The sequence below is a fragment of the Falco naumanni genome, chromosome Z (genome assembly GCF_017639655.2).
Source record: "Falco naumanni isolate bFalNau1 chromosome Z, bFalNau1.pat, whole genome shotgun sequence".
NCBI lineage: Eukaryota > Metazoa > Chordata > Aves > Falconiformes > Falconidae > Falco > Falco naumanni.
This window is the reverse complement of record NC_054080.1, coordinates 12,264,217-12,290,984: the sequence shown is the minus strand read 5'-3', so window position 1 is coordinate 12,290,984 and position 26,768 is coordinate 12,264,217. Positions and strand designations below refer to the sequence as shown.

The 26,768-nt window shown below is 36.4% G+C and overlaps 1 protein-coding gene across 1 annotated transcript; it reads right to left on the bottom strand.

Annotated features, from left to right (window-relative positions):
• On the bottom strand, positions 1 to 25,955 carry PTBP3 (polypyrimidine tract binding protein 3). The gene is made up of 13 exons (XM_040579807.1): positions 25,885 to 25,955; positions 22,217 to 22,374; positions 21,203 to 21,349; positions 16,857 to 17,018; positions 14,815 to 14,925; positions 11,651 to 11,825; positions 8,214 to 8,291; positions 7,449 to 7,543; positions 4,818 to 4,851; positions 4,101 to 4,193; positions 3,012 to 3,228; positions 1,875 to 1,952; positions 1 to 1,173 (listed from the first exon to the last, which is right to left on the bottom strand). Exons 1-13 carry the CDS (start codon positions 25,907 to 25,909, stop codon positions 1,041 to 1,043), a joined length of 1,506 nt encoding a protein of 501 aa, XP_040435741.1. The 5' UTR covers positions 25,910 to 25,955; the 3' UTR covers positions 1 to 1,040.
• Between the last annotated feature and the right edge of the window lie 813 nt (positions 25,956 to 26,768).

Here is a 26,768-nt window from a genome sequence, read left to right as displayed (position 1 = left end):
GAGTTCATAATAGCTGTCTTTATTCAGTTGCTATACCAAGGCACAAGAGCCTAGAATTCAGTGTTACATAATGACTGAATTATTTTTGAAATATCAATGAAAACATTTCCAAAAAGACCAAGATTATTTTCACAAAGGCCAAAATATATCTTTCAAGATACAACAGCTTAAAGTTTTTTCTGAAGTATCATAAACACATAGTAAGGCACATAATAAATACACAGCAATTCAGGTATTAGACATTATGAACTCTTGAGGTTTAATTTTTGTGCCCCCAAAGATGACCTTAAGAAAATAACCTTTTACAAACTTGTCAAACCATCACAGACCTGATTACTTTCCAGAATATTGTAAATACTTTATTCTTTAAAAGAAACACACAAAATTCTTTGAAATCACAACTATTTTCTTGTGTTACTTCCTCCAAAGTGTCTAATACAACGTCTTGAAGAAACTTGGCAAATATCTTCTACTCCTCAGAAAGAAGGCACTGCCTTTTCTCTAGTAATTTAACCTATATTAACAGCACGGATTTTTTGGGTTTTTTTAAAAGTTATTTGTAAAGATTTATCAAAGTATAAACACACCACACTGATGACATAAATACTGTTTAGAGGACACACAGTCAGGGCTTGCTTTTCTTCAAGAAAGTTGAGCCCTGTATCACATTCAAATTAGTGTTTAATCTGTGCAGAATAGATTTTCTTAGAAATACTCTTTGTCTGATATATTGTAAAGGCACTCAAATGTTTTGTAAAGCTTTTTTCAAACAAAAGCTAAAAAGGATGTTCTCAAAAAATAACTAACTAGGAAATTTGATGATAAATTGTTGCTAAACCAATTTTACACAAGAATCTTTCTATGGATGAATGTTAAACTGATCACATACTGGCAGCTACAATCAGAAAAGATCATCACTTAATTCTTTGTGTAAAAATGAGCTTTTTCTTTTAAGAGAACTCCTCATAGCTTTTTTAGTCTTTATTTCAAGATTTTATGAACATTGTGATACAGTCTCAAAAGGAAATTTCAGAGAAAAGTCAGATTGTCCATTTTGAGAAGGAAATTCGTAGGTAATGGTCTTCTCCAAGGTCATGATTGTGAAGTGCTATGAGAGCGTGAATTGCTTCTTCCACAGAGTCCAGCTGGATAAGAGCCATTCTGGAATCTCTCCTGAAGTACAATAAAACCTGTTATTAATCCTAACAAAATTTTCATTGCACCTGCCTACATAGAAGATTGAGGCAAGTATTTTTTTCAGCCACATCACACACACTGAACACTTCTTCAGTGAAAGAATCAGAACTAGTTAGGCACCTCCTAAAATGAGGAGATAACAAAACTATCCAAATTTTGTACATTAATGGGCTACAGCCACGCCATTCTTCCATTACACTGCACTTCAAAAAATAGGGTAGCAATAAAGCTTGAAGACCTCTAAGAAACACTTGCATTGTCCATATATATGGGATTATTCTACCAGGTATGATCATGCTAAAATAATGCTGCCAAGCAACCTTAATGAACGCTCAAGCAGATTTGTCATCATCTTTTACAAGACATTTTACATATACATAGCTTGTATTTCTTTTTAAAGACACAAGTATTTACTTTCCTTAAACTTATCTTACTTAGAACACGTGGAATTTGTCAAAAGGCTGTATATTTTTCATTTAATTATGCTAACATAATTCTAATCTTAAAATTTTGAATGGGATACTATCACAAAAATTGTCATAGCTGTACAGATTTTACCTGTAGATAAATACACATGGAATTTTGCCTATAATTATAGACACATTTAATTTCACCAAAAAGCAATTACCCCTCTCCCAGGATGAAAGCTTGCTCAGCATTTTGACAAGAGAACTTACAGTAAGAATTTGAAGGCTTTCACAGTAGATCCTGTACTTTCAAAAAGGTTCTTCAGATAATCAAGAGTGACAGAAGGCCTATTTAGAATAAACAAACAAAACAGAAACAAAAACTCCTCAACTTCTAAAAGAGCACAGAGTTCTGTAATAGTACCAAAATCTCAATTCTGGCTTCTAAATTAAAATTTGAAGAGAAAAAACTACCTCCACCAACCTGTGTCATGCTTCAGCCCAAACATCTTGGATTTGACACTAAGATTTAGGAACATAGTACACTAAAAAACATTTCAGATACACTCTACTACTTTTCATCCTTCCCACTCCTCCCTCCATTAAATTCAGATTGCATAAAAATCACTGAAGATCACCCTCAGAAATGCCTTTCATCTTGTAATTACTGCGAGTGTGCGTCACATTATGAATTTTGAGTTTTGTATTTTACTCAAGAAGCCATTTCCTATAGTGTCTGTGTGTGTGTGTGTGTGTGTGTGTGTGTGTGTGTGTGTGTCCCCTTACTTGGATAAAATTCCATAGTTTTCCCTTTTCCCTTCCTGCATAGTTGCCAAACAGCAGAAGCCTGTAAAAACTTAGGGTTGGCTGTCACTCCACACATTGTTAACATTCTAAATAGGAAAAAAGGTTGCTTCAGTTTTAAAGTACATGCCACTTAATACTTCTTTTAAAACTTTGCCTCTATGTAAGAGGTCTGAATTCTGTAGAAACTATTCTTTTAAAAATGTTAGAATTATGAAAAAATGTATCTACATTAAACAACAATGCCAATGATGAATTTGATGTAATGTAACTCCAGCAAATTATCTAAAAAACCATGTCTTTAATCTTTGTGCTAATTCATAACACAGGACTTAATACAGGAAAAACTAAAGGATATTCTCAAGAAAATGTGAACTGCATTAAAACTCACGAATAAGAGCATTCAATCAGTTTTCCTCTTTGCTAACAATAAACATGTGACAGTTAAAGGATTCACTTATTGTTAATTACACAGCAGATTGACACAAATTCTCAGGAAACTGTAAAAGGCCAAGGAAATGTAAAGCTAATGTCAGAGTCTGTAACTTAAGAACATAGCCTAAAAAGCATCTTTCCAAGAAGATCACATATGTAGATACTCACGGAATGTTGGAGAGATGCAGGGTGGCAGATGGAGGAAAGATATTTTTGAAGTTCTTAGAGCCGGGTCTCTTATAACGGTGTAAAGGGCTACGCAAATAGTCCTTTGTCAGACCTAGGTTGTCTTGTCCCTCATGAGGAAGTTGAATTCTCCGATGTTTTGAAAAAGTAGCATGGAGGACCCTTCCATAAAGCATCTGCCCATTCAAATAGGTGATAGCTAAACAGTGGAAATACAGTTTGAGCAGGAACAAAAGGGAGGGGAAGAAAAAAGGATTCTTTGAATACTAATATTGTCTTCTATTTAGTGTCAGATTTCACATTCTAAGTTTAAATTTCAACTTCCATGTCTACCAGGTGGCCTATGTGATAACATTCTATTTAAAAGCAGTATAAGGATGCAATATAATCTCCAGTCTAAATGCAACAAAAATGCAAAGCATTTATTAAGGCTGAGATTGTTGGGCCTCTTTAGTCTGGAGAAGGCTGAGAGGGGATCTTGTCCCTGCATACAAATATCCCAAGGGCGGGTGCCAAGAGGATGGGGCCAGGCTCCTTTCAGTGGTGCCCAGTGACAGGACAAGGGGTGACGGGCACAAACTGCAGCACAAGAAGTTCCAAATGACAATCAAAACCTGCCTGGACACACCTCTGTGCACCCTGCTCCAGGTGAACCTGCTTTAGCAGGGAGGTTGGACTAGATGATCTCCAGAGGTCCCTTCCCACCCTGACCATTCTGTGATTTCAATGAAGAGCAGCTGATTATTCTTAAATAGCTAGATACAGGATTAACTACAGGAAAATTGTATGATGCATTAATGAGGTAAAATATCATAGTTCTCTTGTAGTTTAATTTTAACATTTACTAGATTGAGATTCACAGGATATTTTTTTTAAACCACCACAGGAAAATAAGTTATTTACATGAAAGCAAACAGATCATTATTAACATACACAAGGAAGTTTGTACGTAGTAAAGCATCACAATGATGGATTTAATTTGTTTATGCTTGTCACTGACAGGTGGCAAATTCTTAATCTATATCACACTCAAGCAATTTTGAAGCATAACTGTGCCTTAAAAATCATTACCTAGTTGAGCCTGGGTTGCATCTGCCATCTGAACCAAAGCACTACCTCTTTTGTTAAGCATGATCTTCACACGATGCACATTACCATACATACCTGTGGAAATCCAGAAAGGAAATTTGTCCAGAGCATTACTATGAACAGCACAAGGGCATTTCATTTGAATAACATCAGTGTTACAAAGAATAATCACCTCATTAAACAGTTTGGTTAGAATATTAGTTTGAAGGAGAGCTTTAAAGTTTGTGTATTATTTTCTGAGGCTCAGAAATGGGGTAAGAAATCCTAGGATCTTGGTCATAAAAATGCATGTTTATGTTCAGCTTTTAAATAGTGCAATAGTGTGAAAGTCCTCTTAACAGAGGCATACTAAGATATTATGCCAACAAGTATTATCTTATCCTCTGCAAATAACACACATGCCAATTCTGTACCCCATTTCCTGATGCAATCTTTGTTTTTTCATCTTACTTTGCTTTCCCAGTCTTTGTAGTAAACAAATCGGATCACACACTGAAATTCTACCGACACTGTAACTATTTTTAGTAGCTGTGGCCTATCACCGCTGACTCAAATTAGTGTCATTTTGAAACCAGCATGTTCTCTTTTGCCTTTTCTAGACAAGACAGAGCAATGGAACTTACATCAACCAGCATGTGTCAGATAAATAAAAAGAACGTTAATCCTGTAGTTTCTCAAGGTATATTTGACACATCTTACCAAATAGGATGAAAAGTCCATATGGTGTGATGGCCTGTTTAAATGATAAAATAAGTATATTACTTTTAAAGCCTCGAGACAAAAGAAATCTATTCCATAAGTGCATGGTGAACAAAAAAAATGGAAGAGATACTGCATACTAATACATAAACCTGTCTCTCCAAAAGCCATTCCCTGTAATAACTACATGGTAATATATTACACTGTATAGCATTCTTGTTAATATATATTTGCTATGCACACATAAAATATTTAAACAAGCTAACACTTCAGCTCATGCATTTTCATCACTCAAGACTCAGTCTGTCATGCCGAAGAAGTTATTAATACTTTAACTGGCTTAATTATTTGAACTTACTCTTTCCAAGCAAGCAGTTCATTCCCTGAAAAAGTAAAGACATTTCCTAAACTAGAAACAGAAAAGAGCATTCAAGAACACCCTTCTATTTTCTAAACAGCAGACAACACCTATAAAACTAAAACCAGTTGCTCCAAAATGTGTTTGCTTTGTCTTCAGTTTTGTCCCCATCTCTGTACATGACCATAACATGCTAAAACGATACACATGCCATTTAACTGTTTATATATGAAGAATATAGAAAGTGATATTTAAATTTTGTTTGATAAATAAACACTAAATATTGAAAGAAATAAACTATCTTCAATGATTTTCAATACTTGGGTACCAAGCTCCCAAGCACCAAAGAAGATAATTTACGTGCTGATGCTGCCAAATTTTATTCAACTGAGGCAAAGGCTTTACCAGTAATGAATACTAAAAATACCTGCATATCAGAAGCACTACTCACACTCTCTAGCCCTATTCCTTCTCAACTCAAAACATCTGAAATGTGCACCAAACATCTTTAAATTATTTAAAACCAGAAGATATTGCAGCCTAAGAGTAAGCCCATACTCTTTTATCATCAGCATTTAGTATTAAGGGACAATTACTATCAATGGAAAATGTAATGCTTCCAGAGTTTATCCTTTTTTCCCAAACATTTTAATTCAGCAAAGAGTTTATTTAAAGAAATTTCTAAACCAAATGAGATTGCAATATTTCTACTGAAAAAATGTTTTTTGGAAGACAAAACCAGCTCATTTAAATATCATGAGGGAATGTTCAAATGCACACTGAAATGCTGCAAACAGGCAGAAATATAAATTGAAATAAGGTCAACCAGATTTTCTACACACAGAAAAAGAAATGATATGGCTCAGACAACTACTACTGAAGAACAAGTGTTACACAGTTGTCAAGAAATATATTTACACAAATTTATATTTCCAACAATTAATGTCATTGTACATTCTTACTTTTTGTTTTAAGAAGTTGAGCATTATTTAATACATTTATGTTGTATTATGCATTGCAGCACAAAGTTCTACATAACTTCTCAGATATGTTTTAAGTAAAGCAGCAATGTCCTAAAAATAGCTTTGACCTATGCTTCACATATGATTCTTTGACTCTTGAAAGAGTAATTTTTTTAAGAATAAGCATCTTGAATCAGCTGCAGGAAGCACATACACAACAATCAGAAATTTAGTAAGATCTATTGACAAGTCAAATCCTAATTTACAGCCATTTCTTTTGATGCTTACTGTGGAATTCAGCTATTAGCACACAAAAACCGAAACAGAGCAATTACTTAAAGCAACTGGTCAAAAGATTTTTAAACTTCAGTAATATGAAGATAACTTCCATTCTGCCAATAACTCATAATTTTATGAAGTTTATGGTTGTGAATCTAATGAGTGTGGAAAATAAGAATTTTACATTGATGTAGTAGAACTGCTTACCAATACTCCAGTAGAATTGTGTTTATGTCATGGCCTTGGTAAAGCTTGATTTTTATTTTTAAGAGATGTACATTAGTTTTAATTAAGCACAGATCAATATGTAATATTTGAGTAACAAAGGTAAGCTTATAGTCTACGTCATTTCCAGTATAAAAATAACTATCTAATTTGTCCTTGGCAATTTGACTGCCAACACATTAAAAAATAAATCTGTGTGGTTCTATGAAAAAGTGAACATGTGTATTTGTTAACTTTTAAAAATGGGTTTACAGTGATGTCAATAGCAAAGTGCACTTGTGATATGCTTCTCCAACCTGAGAAACATTGCAAAACTCGAAGGATCCCATCAGTGTTTTGAAAGGTATTTGATTTGGCATACTTTTATTTCCTTTTCTTTTCCCTGCTGTTTCCCTAACTCATCATGTTTTCCAACAAACAAAAAAAAAATCTTTGGCTTCTCTAATGATAAAAGTAGCACACAGAGCAGTCATATTAACAGAGATATCAGTAAATTTAGTTATAATATATGTTGTTTACCCATTCAAACATTTCTCACACCTTATCATGGACTTTTTTCTAATTACTAGCTACACTGCTAACATAGGTTTCCTAAAGTAAATCGTGCTTGGAAGCTTTTCACTACTGACTGGAGTTTGAAATATTGATGAGGTTAAACTATCTCAAACAAGAATAAAGCTGTCCATTTTTTTAATATTATCAGCATAGATATTTCCTCTCATTCCTTCAGCTAATATCAATTTGCAGGAAGGATTCTGACAGTTGGTACAAGTTGATACTTGCATCAGTTCCACCAATCAAACTTACTTCAGCATTGAGGTTTGTGACCAGTAAAACAGAACTCGTTGCAAAAGCAGTAGTACCAGGAATACTCATCTGTCCAGGCACTGCATACCTGCTGACTGAGAAAGAACAAAATACTCCAGGAATACCTGGAACCAGAAAACCTGGAGAGGTATTAAAAACATCATTTAAGGTCTCAAACTAGAAAAGACATTTTAGAGGAAAATCTCAGGTTATATTTGGGAAAAAAAATAAATTAAAAAATGGTTAAAGAAAATTCCTAGTATCTGACCAACAAAGCAGGAAGCACCTCCCCTCCAGGGATGAAGAAACGTCAACAGACCTAAACAAGAGAGGATATAAACTGCAGCCTGAAAAAGAAAATAATTTAGCACAGAAGTTTATCCTATGCTAGAAAGGAAAAAGATCTGAGTCTAAAAGACTATTTTTCATTTTATAGCCAGAAGAGGGAAGACTTCCTGCTTTAGCTTTGAATGTCACTGAAGTCTTAAAAAAAACAGATGCTTCGTTTATTCTCTTGCAGGTTAGTCTTTATCATGGCATTTAATTTCTTCACTTGTTAAATTATAAACTACATCAGCATATGGGTTTCTTTTTAATTACTGAAAGTAATTTTACTGAATACTATGAGAAAGAGAACTAGAATTACTCAAATGAACATTGTGTTCTGACTGCTGCGTTTGGAACCAATTTTCTCTGAACAGGTGTATTCAGATGGACCACTAGCCCCAAATGCAAACACCACATTTTTACAAAATAGAAACTTACCAGAAGCTTGAGCACAGCCTGAGGGTTGGGCAAACACAACGGGTCCTGTATATGGTGGGAAGACCACTCTTTTGGTGCCTAGAAAGAACAGACATCTAATTAAAACAGATTTTTTAAGTTTTAGAAAACTGAAGAGAATTCAGCAATGACAATCAGCTTCCAGGGTTGCTATTCTGACCTCAGTCAGTGATTACATCTTTTATAAAACGTTTGGGTTGAAAACTCTCATTGAAATCCAAGATATTTTTTTTTTACAAAGACAATTGTAAAGCCACTTTTAAAGGCAACTGATCAGCCTCAACATCCCTCTCTAAAATGAAGTCAGGGCAAAAAGTAATTTAGACAAATTTGAATAGAAAAGCACAGCATAGATTAGTATCCATTGAAGTTAAGACACCTGTGGTCCAATGTTCAACAGATTTTAGTCACACAATGGAAATGCATTCTAGAAATTTTCTGGAAGTAAATACGCTCAAAGACATTTTGTAATGATGTAATACAACTATTTCCTAGGTATTTCTAAAACCAGTATGGGCTAAATAATACAAACAACAACAATGAATTTGAGGCTCTGCATTTTACTAGCTATTGAGATGCATATTTTACCTTTTAAAAAGATGTACTTTCCCAGCATGTATTGCTTCATAAATAAACAGTGTTTTTTATGGCTCTCCCCACGATCTTAAGCATTAAACAGATTTGGAATATCAACATATGAGAAGTTCCGGCCTTGAAGATAGCTCAGTGATTTTCACATTAGTATGTGGTGTTAAGCACTACCTGGGGCAGCCTCTTGTGTTATAAGAGGCAGTTAGATTCAAACTTGAGTTGTGGATTCTTTGATATCTCAGCACACTAGTTGGGTTTTTTTAAAAAGAAACAGGGCATGTATAATTACATGTATAATACACCCTGCAAGCCTGGCAATATATGTCTGTCTTACTACTCAAACCGCCACCATTGACTAAAATACCTACATTCACTAACAGATGGTTATTGACAGGGATGATATAACACCATAAGAAATATCTGTTGCAAATTACAAAAACAACAAATGAAATGGACACCACAGATCGAGTATTCATGAATTCTGCATCACATTACACCTCCACTTACCTGTAGCAACAAAGTGTCTTTATTCAGTAGTTTGTATGAAAAGTTACCACACCAAAGCAAGTTGTTGTGTTCTTGAAATACATGCACTAGTGCATTATACTGACAAGTTCCGGCAATACAGGTTTTAATCACTTATTCACAATTCAAGAATGATAGTGGAAACATTAATCACATGCTTTTATTCTGCCAAATATTAATATTTCAAAATCAGGCATGTAAAAATTGTCAGAGCTAATGCAAGAAATACCTGGAATTCTTTATTGCCTTTTTTTAATGTGCAAAATAATTTGCTTCATGGCTAGCAGCTAGCTTTGAAAGCAAGCTAATTCACATATCTCTGCTTATGCTCACTGGGTGAGGGAATGCTTTAAATGCAAAACATTCACAAAATCTGCTTGTTTATAGTGCAGTATCTTTTCCACAAAAGACTCCTTTCAAACAAAAGGAAAAAGAAAAGGGGGGGGAGAGGGGAAGAAAAAAAAAAGTTTCAAGAGCAGTTCAGTTTTACTATTAAGGTAGCTTCAAGTCGACCAAGAAAAAAAAGGATATATTACTTTTAGTTGCATTTATCTTAAAATTCCCCATCAAAACTACGTCCACTACTAGTAACATGAAGTGTAAGTGCTGACGTGACTCCCAACATCTTTTCCTCATGTAGTGGAACTGAGGACTATCACAACATGCCTATGGCAACATATGCATGTCGTTACCACTTGGCAGAAAGGCTAGAAGCATGCTTCTGCCAGTCTACAGCTAATTTTTAAAAAGGAAAACATCTATGCAGTTGCTTCACTGTGACTGCACTATTAAAGAATTTTGATACAGAAATTTGATTCACCTCTACACCAGCACCTCTTGCTGTTCTTACCATTACAGTAAACGTTCAGACTGAAAACAAGATGTCTAGCAATAACAAGCTTGGAAGAGTGAGAGGGAAGGAAAAAGAGAAGTGTTCATGTGTATCCTCCAAAACATGTACACAATGTTTTCTGTGCCCTACAAGCAAGCTTGTCCTTAATCTACTCCAATTGTACTTTCCTCTTTCATTGACAATTCAAGTTGTGTAGGTCTAGTCAATTAGAATACTTTTTGCATGTCTGGAATGAGTGCTAGGTGGTAAATCCACAAAGCTAACACACCTCTTATCTCAGACGTGCAAATAAACAATTGTATCTGTGTATGGATCAGCTCTTGCACACTGGGTGAAGAATCCAGATTTGGGATAACAATATCTGATCTATAACAACATGTTACCATGATGTTGTATGGCAAATCCTCAAAAAAATTGTAAAGATGGTTGTACATTATGTAAAGATCCAAGGCCTGCCTTTAAGGGGACCAGCAAAAACAATCCATAAAGTAGTGAGTGCAACTCACTTCTTTACTCTCAACTAAGCTACCAAAGCCAACTATTGAAAAAAAAAACAACAAAAAAACAAAAAACCAAAACAAAACAATAACAAAAAGGATCTGCCCTAGCTATCACAGAAAACTAAAGGAAAAAAAGGGAATTCTTCCCCAGCCGTTGCTACCGTTCTACCAGCTGGACAGTACTTACTCAACAGCTGAGACAGTTCTTAGCTGGGTATTATTGTGTATGGCTGTCATTAGACAGAAAGAAAAATAGCTAAATTTGCTCATTTTGCATTGTAAGCACTTCTGCCAAGTTATCACATGAATGTGTTTGGTGATTTGTATTATTACCAATTGAATAAGCATGCCTGAGCTATTTATGGTGAAAAGGTTTCTCCAGTGTGGCTTCAAGCAGACAATGTCTCCTCTATGCCATGGAGGTGACACATAACACTCAAGAAAATACCTAAAATTTTATTTTTTACAAGATGATGACAAAACATATATAAATACGTGTAGGATTTCTAAGTTCCTTATGGCTTTGTTTGTTACAGCAAGCAGTTATCCTAAAATATCAAGAAGTAAGAGCTAACACCCTTAAAACACCTATCTTCAAGTAGCTTTAGGCAACCAGTGCAAATTTTGATGACTACTATTGACTATTTTGATATGCAACATTTATTATACAACCTGTACCAATGATACATAAAATGCTGTGAAATTGTATGTAGATTTTTGACAACACTTTGAATTTGCCCAACAGCATTCCTCATGTTGTAGTTTCAGATATTCATTTATCTAGAGTAGGACTTTCTGCTTTCCACATAAACTTTACTGGACCTAACCAACAGAAATGTACACAAAATGTATCCTTCTATGAACCTGATATGAAACCCAGAGCATAAGTGCAACATGAAAAGCATAATGATCTTATTGTGTATTCATCAGTAAAAGCGATCGTTTCTTACCAGAGGTATTAGATACAGAGGGCTCCAGGGGTGGCTGGGCATCACCAGGAGAAAGGCTAAAATGAGTGAAATCTCTGCTTTTGTTATTGTTGTACTTTATAACAAGGTTATCTAACTTGGAGTAATCAATACGCAGAGTGCAGCATGAAACATAGACGCTGTGGCCATCCAGAATCTGAAGAAAAACAATCATGTTTTCAGAAACAAATCACAGTGGCAGCCACCACTGTATTTTATTTTCACCCCACAACTGTATCCAAACTGAAATTCATCTTCTGTTTTTAAGGAGCTGCTTTTAAATACCAAGTAGACAATTATGCAGCCGCTATCCTTACCTAAACGTCCTGTGTAAGTTGCTAGTATAGTGCACTAATTATTAAGTATTATGTCACTCTTCTGCCAATGGAAAAAACTCAGCTTTAAGCATAACTTGTCTTTCCAGGTGTGTTTCTAATCTTAGCTGTCTCTCACTCAACACACAATACCAGATGCTAGTAACAATACTAATTTGGAGATTTTTATTGTACGGGAACTGTCCCTTACATAAGTTGGTGAAGGGTCTGGAGCACAAGTCTTGTGAGGAGTGGCTGAGGGAACTAGAGTGGTTTAGCCTGGAGAAAGAGAAGACCTTACCATGCTGTATAACTACCTGAAAGGAGGGTGTAGCAAGGTGGGTGCTGGTCTCTTCGCCAAAGTAACAAGCGGTAGGACAAGAGGAAATAGCCTCAAGTTGCATCAAGGCAGGTTTAGATTGGATATCGGGAAAAATTTCTTTACTGAAAGGGTTGTCAAGCATTGGAACAGGCTGCTCCAGGAGATGGTTGAGTCACCATCTCTGGAGACATTTAATAAATATGTAGATGTGGTACTTAGGGGCATGGTTTAGTGGTTGACCTGGCAGTGCTAGGTTAACAGTTGAACTTGATGACCTTATGGATCTTTTCCAACTGAAACAATTCTGTAAAATCTATCTTTTTAAGAGTAGCTGTGCTTGGAAAGATCACTGAAGTAGTATTTTCTGCCTATACCAGTCATAAAAGAATCATGATGGATGAACAGGGGAAAACCCGTTTGCTATAATTATTTAATATAATCTAGACCAAAATTACATTTTTTGTGAAATCTTTAATAAGGTATTATTTATTATTAATACTGTTCTTTAAGAAAAGATGTTATTGCTAACAAACAGGCTATAATGCCAACCACCTTTAATAATTTCCAATATATATGTAATCTCTAAAACACATAGTAAATTTACTTACTGGCCTGAAGTGTAAGTAGCAATAGTTAAATATACTATATCTTTGATTCTGAAGTTGAGAATAAAGTCAACTTCAATAACAAAAGTACAGTGAAAGTTCCATTCACTCTAGTCTTCCAGTAATTTTTAAAAAACCGGAATGCTAAACACCACTTAATGCTTAGCAGAATCTGTTCTTCTATATACCTTCTATGGAAAATTTCAAACTGATTTTATTTACTACTATTGAGGTGACCACACAGGTTAAAGAGAAATACAAAGTTGTCTCAGGCTTAGTTTCAAGTAAGTGAAGTATTTTATTTTCTGTCTTTTTCACTTCACAGTTCAAGTATTATAGCCTGATGATTTGTAACATTGCTGTACCTTCTGCAAAAGTCTTTGAAGTTTCAGCTCTTTATATTTAATTATGAAACTCCCCCCCACTAAGGAAATTAACAGTATTTTCTAGAAATTAAAATACTTAGCAATTATAAGAAAACTAATAATAAAAGTTGTTTGGGAGAAAAATTTATTTGGTTTATGTGGGAAAGTTTTGGTAGTGGTGAGGCTGCTGCCTCTCTGTGAGAGGAGATCAAGGGCTGCCCCATGCTGGACAGAGTGAATTCCAGCAGGCTCCAAAACAGATCTGCCACTGCCCAAAGTGGAGCCAGTCAGAACACTGCTGGCGCTTCTGTGATAACATGTTTAAGAAAGGGCAAAAAACACAGTGCAACAGCTGAAAGAGAGGATTGAGAAAAACGTGAAAGAAACAATCCTGCAGACACCAAGGTCAGAGGAGGGGGAGAAAGAGGAGGTCCAGGTGCTGAAGCAGAGATTCCCCTGGAGAAGACCATATCAAGGCAGGCTGTCCCCGTGCAGCCCATGGAAGTCCACAGTGGAGCAGATACCCCCACTGCAGACCTTGGGAAGAATCCATGTTGGAGAAGTTTGTGAAGGACTGTATTCCATGCAGCAGACCTACGCTGGAGCAGGGGAACATTGCGAGGAGGATGCTGTGGCAGAGACAAAGTGCTCTGGACTAACTGCAATACCCATTCCCTGTCCCCCTGTGCTGCTCAAAGGGAGGAGGCAGAAGGTTTGGGAGTGAAGTTGAGAAGAAGGAATAAAGGTGGTGGGAAGACGTTTTTACTTTTGTTTTTGTTCCTTACTAAACTATTATATTTTTAATTGGCGATAAATTAAATCTGTCTTCCCTAAGTTGAGTCTGTTATGCCTGTGATGGTAATAGGCAAGCAATCTCCCTGTCCTTATTCTGACCCACAAGCCTTTTCATCTTATTTCCTCCTGTCCTGCTGAAGAAGGGGCACAAGAGCAGCTTTTTGAGTGACCGGCAGCCAGCAAAGGTTAACCCACCACAGAAAATGGGCATAAAGTAGGTGAGTTTTTCTTCATTACCAAGAACATGCGTTTTAAAAATTGCGGTACAGCTCCGTTGAAATTAAGAAATTTAAGGCGAAAACATCGATTGCTGTAAATTTCTCACTGAAACTCAAATGAGTAAAACATGTAACATTCATCTAATCTCTGGGCATTTAACTACAGTACTCTTAGTATTGAACCTCACTGAAAATACTCCATTTAATTTGAAAGGCAAAAGACTTCCTGGTCAACTACCATTACCATCACACATCACTACTGACAACTCTGATTTTTGTTTTGGTAGACTCGTGCAGGTCTTGGAGTATATGCTATACATTTATGTTTGCAGTTGATGGTAGAGCGCTATCCTCTTAACTAATGGGGGATGTTAAAGTTATTCATGTGCAACAAGAGCATTAGAATGATAAGAAGTCATAAAGTTAATGATCAAGCTATCCCTGATGTTCCCCATTTATCTAGGGGGGAAAAAAACAAACTGAAAAGACAACACAAATCAAGCTGAATGTACTTGCACTACACTTACCATTTTGGCGTAATATGCTTCCATTGGATTAGCATACTGCAGCAAAGCTTGGAATTTATTACCCTTATTGAACATGACAATCTTCAAAACAGATCCGTATACAGAGAAAATCTGAGAAGGAAGAAACATGGACTTTCAGAAACAATGAATAAATCATGCACACTACAAAACTAGCATTTAATACTCCATATAAATGTCTGAAGATTACTTTTTTTGTGACAGCTAAACATAAATTGAGTGAACTCTGAATTTTGTTTCAGGTAAAGAAAAAAATTTAATAAGAGGCCAGAAAAGATGGGGAAGAAGGATAAAATTTCCTTAAAGAGTTAACAATAACTGTTCAACTAAGGGCAGGAAAGGCCAGCCCAAACTGACATTTGTCCATTGTATGCAGAGAAATTGTGAATAATCAAAGCTGAGGTTTGAGAAATGGTCTTTCATAAGGCAGTTGAGATGGGAACTGCAAATTTCCTTTCAAGTTAAACCCCTTTACATTTTGTACTTCAAACAACTTCTGGAAATTTAGTGACCAGATATACATCTTAAACTGTTTATGTGTGTACAAATCAATTACACAGACCCACTGTCCAAACTAGAAGACAAAGAACAAAAAAGTAAGACAAAGACCTAGTTTGGGACTCTAATTTACAGTTGAATGGTATTTGATCTATGGCAAATGCAAACATTACCAAAAAAAAATGTAAAGGTTGAAATTAGTTACATATACACTCAAAATAAGAGTGTACACTACATGGAGGTGTCTATACAAAAGCAAAACCACAAATAAAGAGGACAAAATTATAGCTAGAACTTATCATATAAGTGCAGAAAAACTATGTCCAAATAAATAGTGGAGGAGGAAAGGTAGGTTTGGAAAGCACTAACAGTTTTAGAACAAACTGTTAGAATCAATGCAAAGCCAGGAAAGCAGACACACACCCCCATTCCACCCCACCCCCAGACAAGTATTAAGCCTGGAATGGAAAGAAAGGCCAGAAACAAGGACAAGCATCTCTTGCCAGCCTATTAGGCCTGGAATCATGGATACAAGACACACTATCCTAACCCTTTGTGCCCAGTTTTTCAGTCTATCAGAAACAAGGTTTTTATGCTGCTGTCATTGTTTTGTGGTAGAAGACAGAAGAGAAACCTCTTTCACAGCTGTTTAAAATTAGCCATTGAGTACCTGTTCATAAAGCACTCAAATCTGAGATTATAGTAGAGCAGAAAAAAAACTTCTTCCAGGACTGCACGTTTTTGTAAAAATATCCCAATTACTTTAAATTACATTAAGAAACTCATATTTGGGGCTTGTTTTTTACTGCACAAATTTACTAGTTATTACAGAAGCTTCAAGTATGAAACCCTTTGCAATATCTGAAAACAGTATCAACAAATCCTTCAGGCACAAAGAAATAATTATTGTTTCTAAACTTACATCTTTCAATGGCGTAGCACAACCTACTAGCAGGACTTACAGTAATGGCTTTCATAGTCCATATAGCTCACCACTATTCCAGGCTTTCAAAGGTGGTTGAACTAAATGGCATTCTAGCAGTTGATCAACAATCAAAAACATTTGTCAAAGCAACTCTAATTGTATATTATATCACTTGCATCCAATTGTAACAGTGAATATAAAACCCTAAAATATAATGCAAACTACAAGAGTTACTCAGTACAAAGAGTGCTAAAATATGGGTTCCCAAGCTCTTAACAGTATTTCACTATCTCATCATGTTGGTGTAAATTAGAAGTAACACCTCAAGTTTGTTGCTGCTTCTACAGAAACCAAGAAATTAAATTGAAGACAACATGAAAAGCTGAGTACAGAAGCCCTGTTTACTTTGATTTTTTTTGTGCAAAACTGTTTCAAGCCTGGATTCCTAAATTGCATCAAAACATTTTAAAGTGACAGTCATCATTCAAGTGATTAAGGATACACCTGTACTTTTTAAAAAAAAGTTAATGGATTTACAACAGCAACATTTTAAATTAAATTCTAAACAAACAATTATTTTTTTTTTTGCAATCCTCATTACCTGATATAGTGTGTCTAAAGTAAGAGGGTAGAAAGCATTTTCAACAATGATTCGAAGAACAGAACCTTGACTGGGAGGAAGACCATTTTTAACAATCACAGAACTTGAAAGCAGGCTTCCAGAGCGCACAGCAGTCAAAGCACACAATGCAGCTTGGGTTCTCTGAAATCAAGACACAGCAGTGACCACAATTAACTTACACACATACAAATTATTCATATCTAGACAAAGATCTTTTACAAGGAAAAGCGTGTAAAATGCATTTAAACTGCAACTTTTAAGAACATATTCCCTTTATGATTATTGATTCAAATCCCACATTTTGAAGAGGTAAATCTTACCTCTTCCTTCCCTTCCCCCACCCCTAAAAGAATTCAGATCATACTTTCACAGAATTATGACCTGCTTTTTTAGTTAAAGTGTTACTACTTTGTAATGCCATATAGACACAGTATTTCTTTTGATTCCGTAAGCTTTTGTCATTCTAGAAATTTTCCAGCAAATCAGTATGATGACAATATTGTAATAGACTAATAACCAGTCAGTGCACCAAAAACAATTTCTTCTGCTTTATTAGGATTTCATTCTCTTCTGGAGCTAAATTTTACCAGAGATAAGCTTAAAGGCACATACCCTGCTCTTCTTTCTGAGCCGAATTATCGGCCACAAAGCCACCTTTAAATCTCACTCCTCAAACTGCCTCATTGGGATTTTAGAGGTCTCTACACTTGTTTTTGATGGGCTCTCCTTAAATAGATCTTCAAACTGAAAGCACTGTGGACAGAGAGATTCCTTTCCAAATGTAATCGAGAAGCTTGCAAGCTTTCAGTGACTTGTGTCAGCGCAAATTAAAAATTAGCACTGGTTTTTGCCCCAACCACTACCTGCAACATTCTTACGAAAACAAAATCATGAGACACACATCACAGTATATAATTTATCAGTCTTAATGGGAGGTCAATTGTAATTCACCCAGTAATCCAAAAATCCAAATTAATTTCAACTGCAGTATGATGGTTTGTATACTTTGATCTTGTGCAAAGAATATTTCCTTGGTTAGACATTAGTATTTAAGTCAGTCATCTGCAATATTCAATTAGTTTTAAGAAATCAATTTTCAGTACTTCAAAAATATAAGGAAGAAATTAATTCCGGTGTTTGGCATGAAGTCACACATAAAACTGGTGTTTTATCAGTGGAAATACCCATTTTATTTGATCTAGGGTTCTGAGAAGAAACAATAAACATTAAAAAAGATAACACTTTCAAGAATAAACTTGAACTTAAAGATGATGATTTGCTAGTCCTGAGTTTGGCAAGGCCTTGGAACAGTGCCAACACAAACCCCACAAAAGCAAGTTACATGACCCCTCACAATGACATCCATATCTGATAAACTAAAAAGCTTTAAAAGAGCTGTTTCGGGGGCAGAAAGTGGTTCATCATGTATCAGCTGGGCTTGCTCTTCCATGTGTTCTTCAGATAGCATCTGCAGACCCACAATTAGCAATTAACTTTAGGAAAACACAAACATATAAAATTGAAGTGGTATGTTTTTGTGGTATTCCTGCTACTATATTATGGACATAGTAACTGGGGGGCGGGTGGGGAGTGGGGGTGGAAATCAGGACTAATTATTCAGAGAAAAGATTTACCAGAGAAGACATGGTATTTTCTTCATGTTCTGAAGCTATTGAGAGCTGTTACCTAATGTTAAAACTTAGGAATGGCAAAAGTTCTTTCAGAACATATTATATGTAAGTGTTTCTAAGTAGTGTAGACTATAATAGCAGGGGCATCTACAGAAGGCTGCTAAGGACTGTTTCCAGTTTTCTAATGTGTCTGAGGATGGAGAGTCTACAACCTCTCAAAGTTGTAGTAACTTCAGGAAAGAAGTTTTTTAAGTTTAAGTGGACTTTTCTGTATTGGAATTTATGCTCATTGCCTCTTGTCCTGTCACTGGGCACCACTGAAAAAAGTCTGTCTCTACCTTCTTTACTCTCCCATCACCACATATTTGCAGACGTCGGTAAGGTACCCCAAGTCTTCTCTTCTTCAGGCTGAACAGTCCCAGCTCTCTCTGGCTCTCCTTATATGACAAAGTCCAGCTCCTTAATCATCTTCATGGCCTTTTGCTCTATTTACTCCACCATTTCCATATCTCTCCTGTACTGAGGAGCCCAGGACTGGAATAGTATTCCAGATGCGCCTCAGTCACCTCCCTCAATCTACTAACAAAGCTCTGCCTTCTGCAGCCCAGGAGGCTGCTGATCTTCCTTGCTGCAAGGGAATGAGTGCTACCCACCAGAACTCCCAGGTCATTCTCTGCCAAGCTGCTTTCCAGCTGGTTGACCCCAGTGTACAATGGTACCTAGAATTACTTCTCCTCAGGTGCAGGAGTGGGCATTTCCCTTTGTTAAACTTAATGAGGTTCCTCCTGTCAGCCCATTACTCCAGGTTTTCAAGGTCTCTCTGAATGGCAGCACAATTGTCTGGGGTGTCAACTACTCCTCCTAGTTCTGTGTTGTCAGCAAACTTGCTGCAGATGTTTCTCCTCCCACCATCCAGGACATTAATGAAGATATTAAACAGTATTGGACACACTATCAGCCCCTAAGTTACTCTACTAGCAACTAGCCCCCAGCTGGACTTCATGCCACTGGTCACAACCATTTCAGCCTTTCAGATCACTTCAGCCTACTTATTTAGACTGTATTTAATCAGTTTGCCTGTTAGAATGTTAAAAGTAACAATGTTTGAAGTCTTACCAAAGTCAAGATAAACAACATCCACTACTCTTCTCATCCACAAACCAGTCATCTCACTGTAGAAAACTGTCACATTGGTCAGGCATTATTCCTTTTCAAAAACCTATGCTGACTTCTCCTAACCACCTTCTTGTCCTTAGAATGTTTGGAAATGGTTTACAGGATGAGTTGCTCCATTATGTTGTTCCCAGGCACTGAGGTAAGGCTGATCAGCCAGTGGTTCCCTGGATCCTCCTTCTCGTCCTTCTTTAAGATACAAGAGAGATTTGCTTTCTTCCAGTCCTTAGGAACTTCCTCCAATTGCCATGACCTTTTCAAGATTGTAAGAGTGGCCTTGCAATGACATCAGCCAGCTCCCTCAAAACTCACAAGTGCATCTCATTAGGGCCACAGACTTCTGTTTAATCCAGTTAATTTAAATGTTCCTTGATGAGATTCTTCTCTACATCCTTCATGAAGACTTTCCCACTGTTCTCAGTTGTTTGATATTCCCAAGAGCAAGTCTCTAACTACTAAAGACTAAGGAGAAGGTATCCAGTACTTCAGCCATGTCCTTTGTCACCAGGGCTCCTGTCCTATTCAGCAGCAGGAGGCCCACATATTCCCTAAATCTTCCTTCTGCTGCTGATACGTTTTGCAGAGCCACTCTTGTTGCTGTTCATATCCCTTGCTGGAGCCAACTCCCTGTGGTCTTTTACTTTCCTAAGCACAGCTCTGCATGTTCACATAATGCTCCACATTCCTACTGGGTCACCTGTCCATGATTCCACCCTTTCTATGTCTCTCTTTTAAGTTTCAGTTCAGTCAGGAGCTCCTTGTTGATTCAAGCAGTCCTATGACCTTCACTTGATTTTCAGCTCATCAGGATGAACCATTCTTGAACCTCAGCTCATCCACAGTAATTTTACAGATATCAGCTAGTGCCTGTCTGAAAGTTACTGCTTAGATAACAACAGACAGAAATAATATGTATCAGAATTTGACTATTGGTGTAGTGGAAGATAGTCTATTTATTTACTAACATTGTGGTTTAACCCTGGTACGTAGCTAAGTGCCACACAACTGCTCAATCACTTCCCCCCAGTAGGATGGAGGAGAGAATTGGTAGGATAAAAGTGAGAAGACCCATGGGTTGAGAGAGACAGTTTAATAGGTGAAGCAAAAGCTGCACATACAAGCAAGGCAAAATAAGGAATTCCTTTACTACTCCCCATCAGCACGCAGGTGTTTAGCCTTTTCAGAAAAGCAGGGCTTCAACATGCATAACAGTTACTTAGGAAGAAAAACACCATAGCTCCAAATGTCCCACCTTCCTCCTTCTTCCCCCAGCTTTCATTGCTGTGCACAACACGACATGTGGGATATCTGTTCGCTGAGTTGGGTTCGACTGTCCCAGCTATTACCCTCTCAACTTCTTGTGCTGTGTGCCACTCACACTGGCGGGGCAGCATGAAAAGCAGAAAAGGCCTTGATGCTATGTATGCATCACAAGCTATGAAGAAAATTAACTCTATCCTAGCCAAAACCAGTACACAACTCATGTGCAACTCTATCCTGTTAAACAGAAATTATACTTACAGCCTGATTAGGTGCATTGTCAGTCTTAAGTATTTTGTAATTGGAGTACTGAATACAAAGAGGCTGGCTGCGGAGGTAAAGTACAGCAGTATTACAGTAGCTCACCACATTAACAGCTGCTTCTACAGAACTCATTTCCACAAGTGCCTGCAATCAATACATAGCAGTTTTTAGTGTTGTTTACAGGAGAGAACAAAACATCAAAGCACCATTTATTAGCAATTTCACTCACTAGAAGAAAATCATATAGAAGTACAGTACTGATTTTCTCAACATTAAAATGCATTTGTGTGTGTATTTGATTTGATTTGTGGATTTTCTTAAAAGGCTTTACATTTTAAATATAATAAGTCATTACAGAAGAGGTGGAATAAGTATGACATATGGGAAGCAATGCTGCTAAACATACCACACTGGTAATGAATTTAGTAAATTCCTGAATCCGAGCACTATTACCTAAGTAACAGATAAACTGATTGAAAAAGTAGGAACAGGACACTAAACACCTATCAGTTTGTTCATTATATTAACCCAACTCAGTGCTCTAGACAATTTTTAAATGAATGCCTATTGTTTTTATGATTTCAGTGTTTATTCATGATGTGAAGTACCCTGTCACATCTCAAAGGATTGAAACTCCCCCCATAAACAAATTATTTCACATTAAAAAAATTACGTGCATGCTAATTGTTTAATCAGGCAAGTTATTTCAAGACTTCTCAAAATCAGTAGTGACAATGTAGTTCTTTATCATCTATCTATTCTTATATAAGGTGGATATAATGTTCAGCAATATTATTAAGTTACTAGATCATTATTTAATCTAAAAATCTAAAAGTTTAAAAACTTAAAATAAGACATTCTTTCACATTTGAAACATGAAACTCGTGAGCTATCAATGAAAGAACTAGACATCATTGCAATCATTTCAACCAAATGCAATTCCAAAAGGGTCATAACATGAACCATATCTTCAATCTTGATCTTATAATTGAAACATTGAAAATTACATACCTGACCTTTTCCTTTTAGTATCAATATGTTGGTTACTATGCCAAAAGGGAGAACTAATGAAATTATTTCTGCTTCAGTAGCATCATCTGGAATTTGACGAAGATGAAGGACACGCGAAGGGGAGCATGAGGATGTGGCTTGTCGTTCATTCCAATTATCTGAAATATTTTAGGGAAGTAGATGGACAAGAAAACCTATTGCACAGCGTAGATACCAAAAGCTAAAAGACATAAACTTGCTGTGTCAGCACTGACATTGACTTACCTATGGCTCTTTAAATCCTAAGAAAAGCAGTTCATATATGACCAAAGGACACTTTAAGATGACTCCTTCATCTGTTTCAAATCTCCACTGCAAGGGGAGTGTGTGGTGTGTTTGTTTTGCTTTGGTTTGCATTTATTTTTTGTTTATTTTCCTGTGGGTTTTGTTAAGTCTTACAGAGAGTCCAATAACTTCTTCCCAAATGCCCATGTAACATATTTACAAAATGTTAATTACACAGAAGAGGGACAAGTAGCAATTGGGAGGTAATACCTTCAATTCTTTTATTACTGACTTATCTTCCTGCATTGTATGTTTCTTAGATTTAGTTGCTACCTTAAATATTTTTTATTTATTTTATTGAAGAAATCCTGCTGTCCCACATGATTGTAAGTTTTAAAAAGTCTTTGGAAAGGGTAGACAGCAGTGAGGCATAAAATCCCTACAGATTCTAAAGTCTTCCACTCTGGCAAACTACCTTTTTTTCCTAACATATGCCTATTTGGATCCTGTCACAGGTAAGTGACCAAATATTACATGTCAAGGAGATGACTCGGATGACACCTCTGGAATAGGCATATTGTTCTAGAAGCTACCACAATGGAGCAATAAGTTGAAGCGGTAAAAATGAAATTCATTAGCCAAACTGCAGGTCCCAGTAGGAGATCCTACTAAAGCAAGTTACAGAAGCTTATGAGACTTGATGAAAAAAATACCCTAAACTGAGAGGAAAGACAGCATATTTTGATGGAAATTGTATTGAAGTTTAACTGCATAACACTTAAAGGAAGAAACAACATTTTTTTTTTCCACTTACACACCAAAACCAGCTTCACTCCAGCAAGAGAGATAGCCTTGTGTTGCATTTAGTCTTCCAAGTAGGATCACAAAAGGTTAGAAAAAATATCTCTATATGCTTACTGTGTAATTTCAGGTTTTGCTATAGGTTTTGAATACAGTCTAAGGCCAAGAAGCAAGATTCACTCAAGTCATGCTGTGTAAGGATCTTTACAGAGTATTTTTACTAGTGGAAGTCTGTAAAACTACAAGTCAGGTGATCTAAGTGCCAACCATTGCACACTCATAAGCCAAGATAACCAATTCCCCCACCTGCAAAACAGACAAGTCTGTTACGCGTTGATTTTCCCATCAAGAAATTTTGAATGACATCATGTGCTCTGTGTGCATTCTGAAAAATGCAGATATGTGGCACACTTGTTGGGGATGAGACTTTAGGACAAACAAACATATTAAATGCATATCAATACCAAGCCACAATGGGGTATATTACTATTAAAGTCTAACAACCCATCCTATTTTTTTACATGTACTTTTCAGGTTCAAAATGGACAAGATATTCTCAACTTTAGTAAAGAAGGCAGGAAATTAAACCTAACAGGTTTAATTTTGCCTTTAATTTAAGATGAGAGACTCTCACAGAAGCAATACTTTCTGGTTTCTGACTCATTATCAAAGGTGACAAGATGGAGTTAAGTGGCAAACACAGCTTTTTCTCTCTACATCTTCACTGAGCATTACAGGAGTTTTCAGGTCAGGCATTCAGCCAAAAAGGACAGTGCTTACCAGAACAGTTTCAGCCTGTGTACACACAGTGTGCATCCTCTATTTCACTGTCTACGGATTAGCAAGCATATGTTAGTTCTAGTTGGTTCAGCTTCTGAACAGCGAATCATATCTGACTTTAAAATGCTCTTAAAGTGCTGCTTTTCCTATTGTAATTGTTTTAAGTTCTGTGGAACTTCAGCTAAGTCATCAAATCAGCAATAAAAGCTATCATTTATTCCATCCTAAGTATAAAGACCTCAGCATTTTTTAATCTGTTCTCCAGCTATTGATACTAATTTTGATGCAAAGTGATAATCATGTGTTACTTCTGGCATTTAATTTTAAAATTGATTCAACAACTATTTAAAGCACATGCATGGCTATCATCTCTTCTGCATTTTACACTCAACTGAGTGAAAGCAAAAAATGGCTTCAGACAAAGACAAGAGAAGCCTTATGAACAAAGTGAAATTTATGGCCTGGTGCCACAAAGGGAAGTTCATTACAATCATGATTCATGACCAGTACAAATTTATTTCCCAGGTGTGTAACCTCAGATCAAGAAATCCAAAACATATTTTAGATATGTGACCCACCAGATGAAAAAAACAATGCAGGTGAAGCAGTTGTATTAGGTAAAGAGATGCACCTCAATCAAGATTATATAAACCCAAAATGAAGTATAATCAATGAGAATTAGAGAGGTTTTTGATTTATCAGGACACAAACATGTCTATCTTATTTTAAAGTTTAGACACCCACCCTGGACGTCACTATGAAGGATCAGGGGTTGCACTGGTAATTACCAAAAGCCACCTGAACTCAATACAAATTTATATTCCTTACCAGCTAAAAAATACCATCTAAGCAGGCCTGAAATATATTTCAGCTATTGAATTACTGAGTTATAAGCTAATGCTGTTTCAAGCCAAGCAGAAGCCTCTGGACATCACACTGATCTGATCAGCAGAAATATGAACAATCTGACATGTGCATGTCAAAGAAATAAAAAATAAATATCTTAAGGTTAGCTACTCGGACTCTTCCTTCCCCTTATTCCCTGTTGGAAATATAGCAAGTAAGTCTCAGATGCTTATCAAGAGGTTATCTGCTCTGTCTCTTGCCCCATTACAACATCAACTATTTGGAAACCACTGCTGACAGGCAGCTGTCTATGTCATGAGTTAGTTAATTTAGTTTACCGGAAGTTAACTTATGCAGCCATGGTCCATTAATACTTCCAGCCCACGTAAGCTGAAAGTACCTCTAAAGGCGGCAGTCCCAGCTTTCTGTCACATTCAACTTCTTGTCTGATCTAAAACTACAGATAACCGAATACATCTACTGCATCTTTCTCAACACATGGAGTGGGGTAGAGCCTAAGTTTCTTTGGATGGTAGTATTAGTTTAATACGCCTGAAGAAACATGTGGCTATGTTTTCACACTGAGCCATCACATGGCTTAAACAGATCCAGTCTTCTTACCCTGCATCTGCCTATCCAACTTCCCACCATATACCCCCAAAAAACCATTCTGCTGAAAAACAACCTCTGCAGATATGTAGTGAACCACATCAAGAAAACATCTGATCTGATGTTATAGAAAATAGTGATTTTGATGCCCATTTTCAACTGATCAGTGTTAGAGCTCCCCAAATCTGTCATTAAATTGGATAGACTCTGGTGGCTGTACTCTTGGGAGTCTGATTACAGTTCAGGCTTTGTGAGGCTGCTTAGGGTGACAATAAAAAATAAAATAAATAAATACATCACCAAACAAACATTTACAGAGAAAACAGACGCTGTTGAAGAACTGTGATAAAAATCTTTTTTATATATACCTGTAACTGGAGTAAAATTCTCCATGGTAAAAGGCTTATTACTGACTTCAGAAGAACCAAGCTTGCCACGTCCACACTAAAAAATAAAAGACAAGATTACTAGTAAGAGCTGTTACAGAGAAAGAGCTTGATATCAAAGTGCAACAACTCCTGTAATTTATTCTTCCCACTAACAATCCCTTTCTATACATATTATTCACTATTGTTGTGAATCTTTCATGCAAAAAATGCCAACCATACTTCTCCTGTCTCGTTGTTAGCAAGTTCAGCTGTGTTATACTTCTTACTTCTCTTATTATTCATCTGACTATGTTTTATATTTTAAAAAATCAAGAATACAAATGTTTATGAAAATAAATAGGCTGGCTGCAGGCTCTGGGTCTGCAATACAACAGTGTTTCTAGATACGAGTAAACACACAGCCACACAGATAAGGTCAGCAAAACTAATTCAAGACGTATTTAAATATATCTAAGGCACTTTTTTTCCAAATATGTATGATCTACCATCAAATTCTTAGGACAAGGGTTAGATTTAAAAAAAATGCAAAGTGTATGGTTTAAGAATGCTGACATTTGAGACTCGTAACTACTAACAGAGAAGAATCTGAGCACCATAGGTTCTTCGCTCAAATATCAGTGCCTAGCTGCCGGTTAAGTCTGTTTACTCATTAAGACTGCTCTAGTATACCAGCCAGGCATGAGCTTCAAAATGCTGATATGAAACAAGGTACCATAACACCTCTGAAAGTCAGCTAAGGTTCCTGAAACTCACCACACTCTTCCATAAATGCATTTGCATGAAAAAGTTGAGACTAAGGGAATGGTTCTACAAAACAGATTAAGCTGATCCAAACAGCTCCTCACCACTTTGGTGAAAGGAGA

Coding starts and splice junctions, on each gene's coding strand:
- PTBP3 (XM_040579807.1), bottom strand. CDS start 25,909: ATGGAGAATTTTACTCCAGTTACAG. Junction 4,852..7,448: donor TCACAAACCTCAATGCTGAA/GTAAGTTTGATT, acceptor TCATTTAAACAG/GCCATCACACCATATGGACT. Junction 1,953..3,011: donor CTGCATCTCTCCAACATTCC/GTGAGTATCTAC, acceptor TATTCTAAATAG/GCCTTCTGTCACTCTTGATT.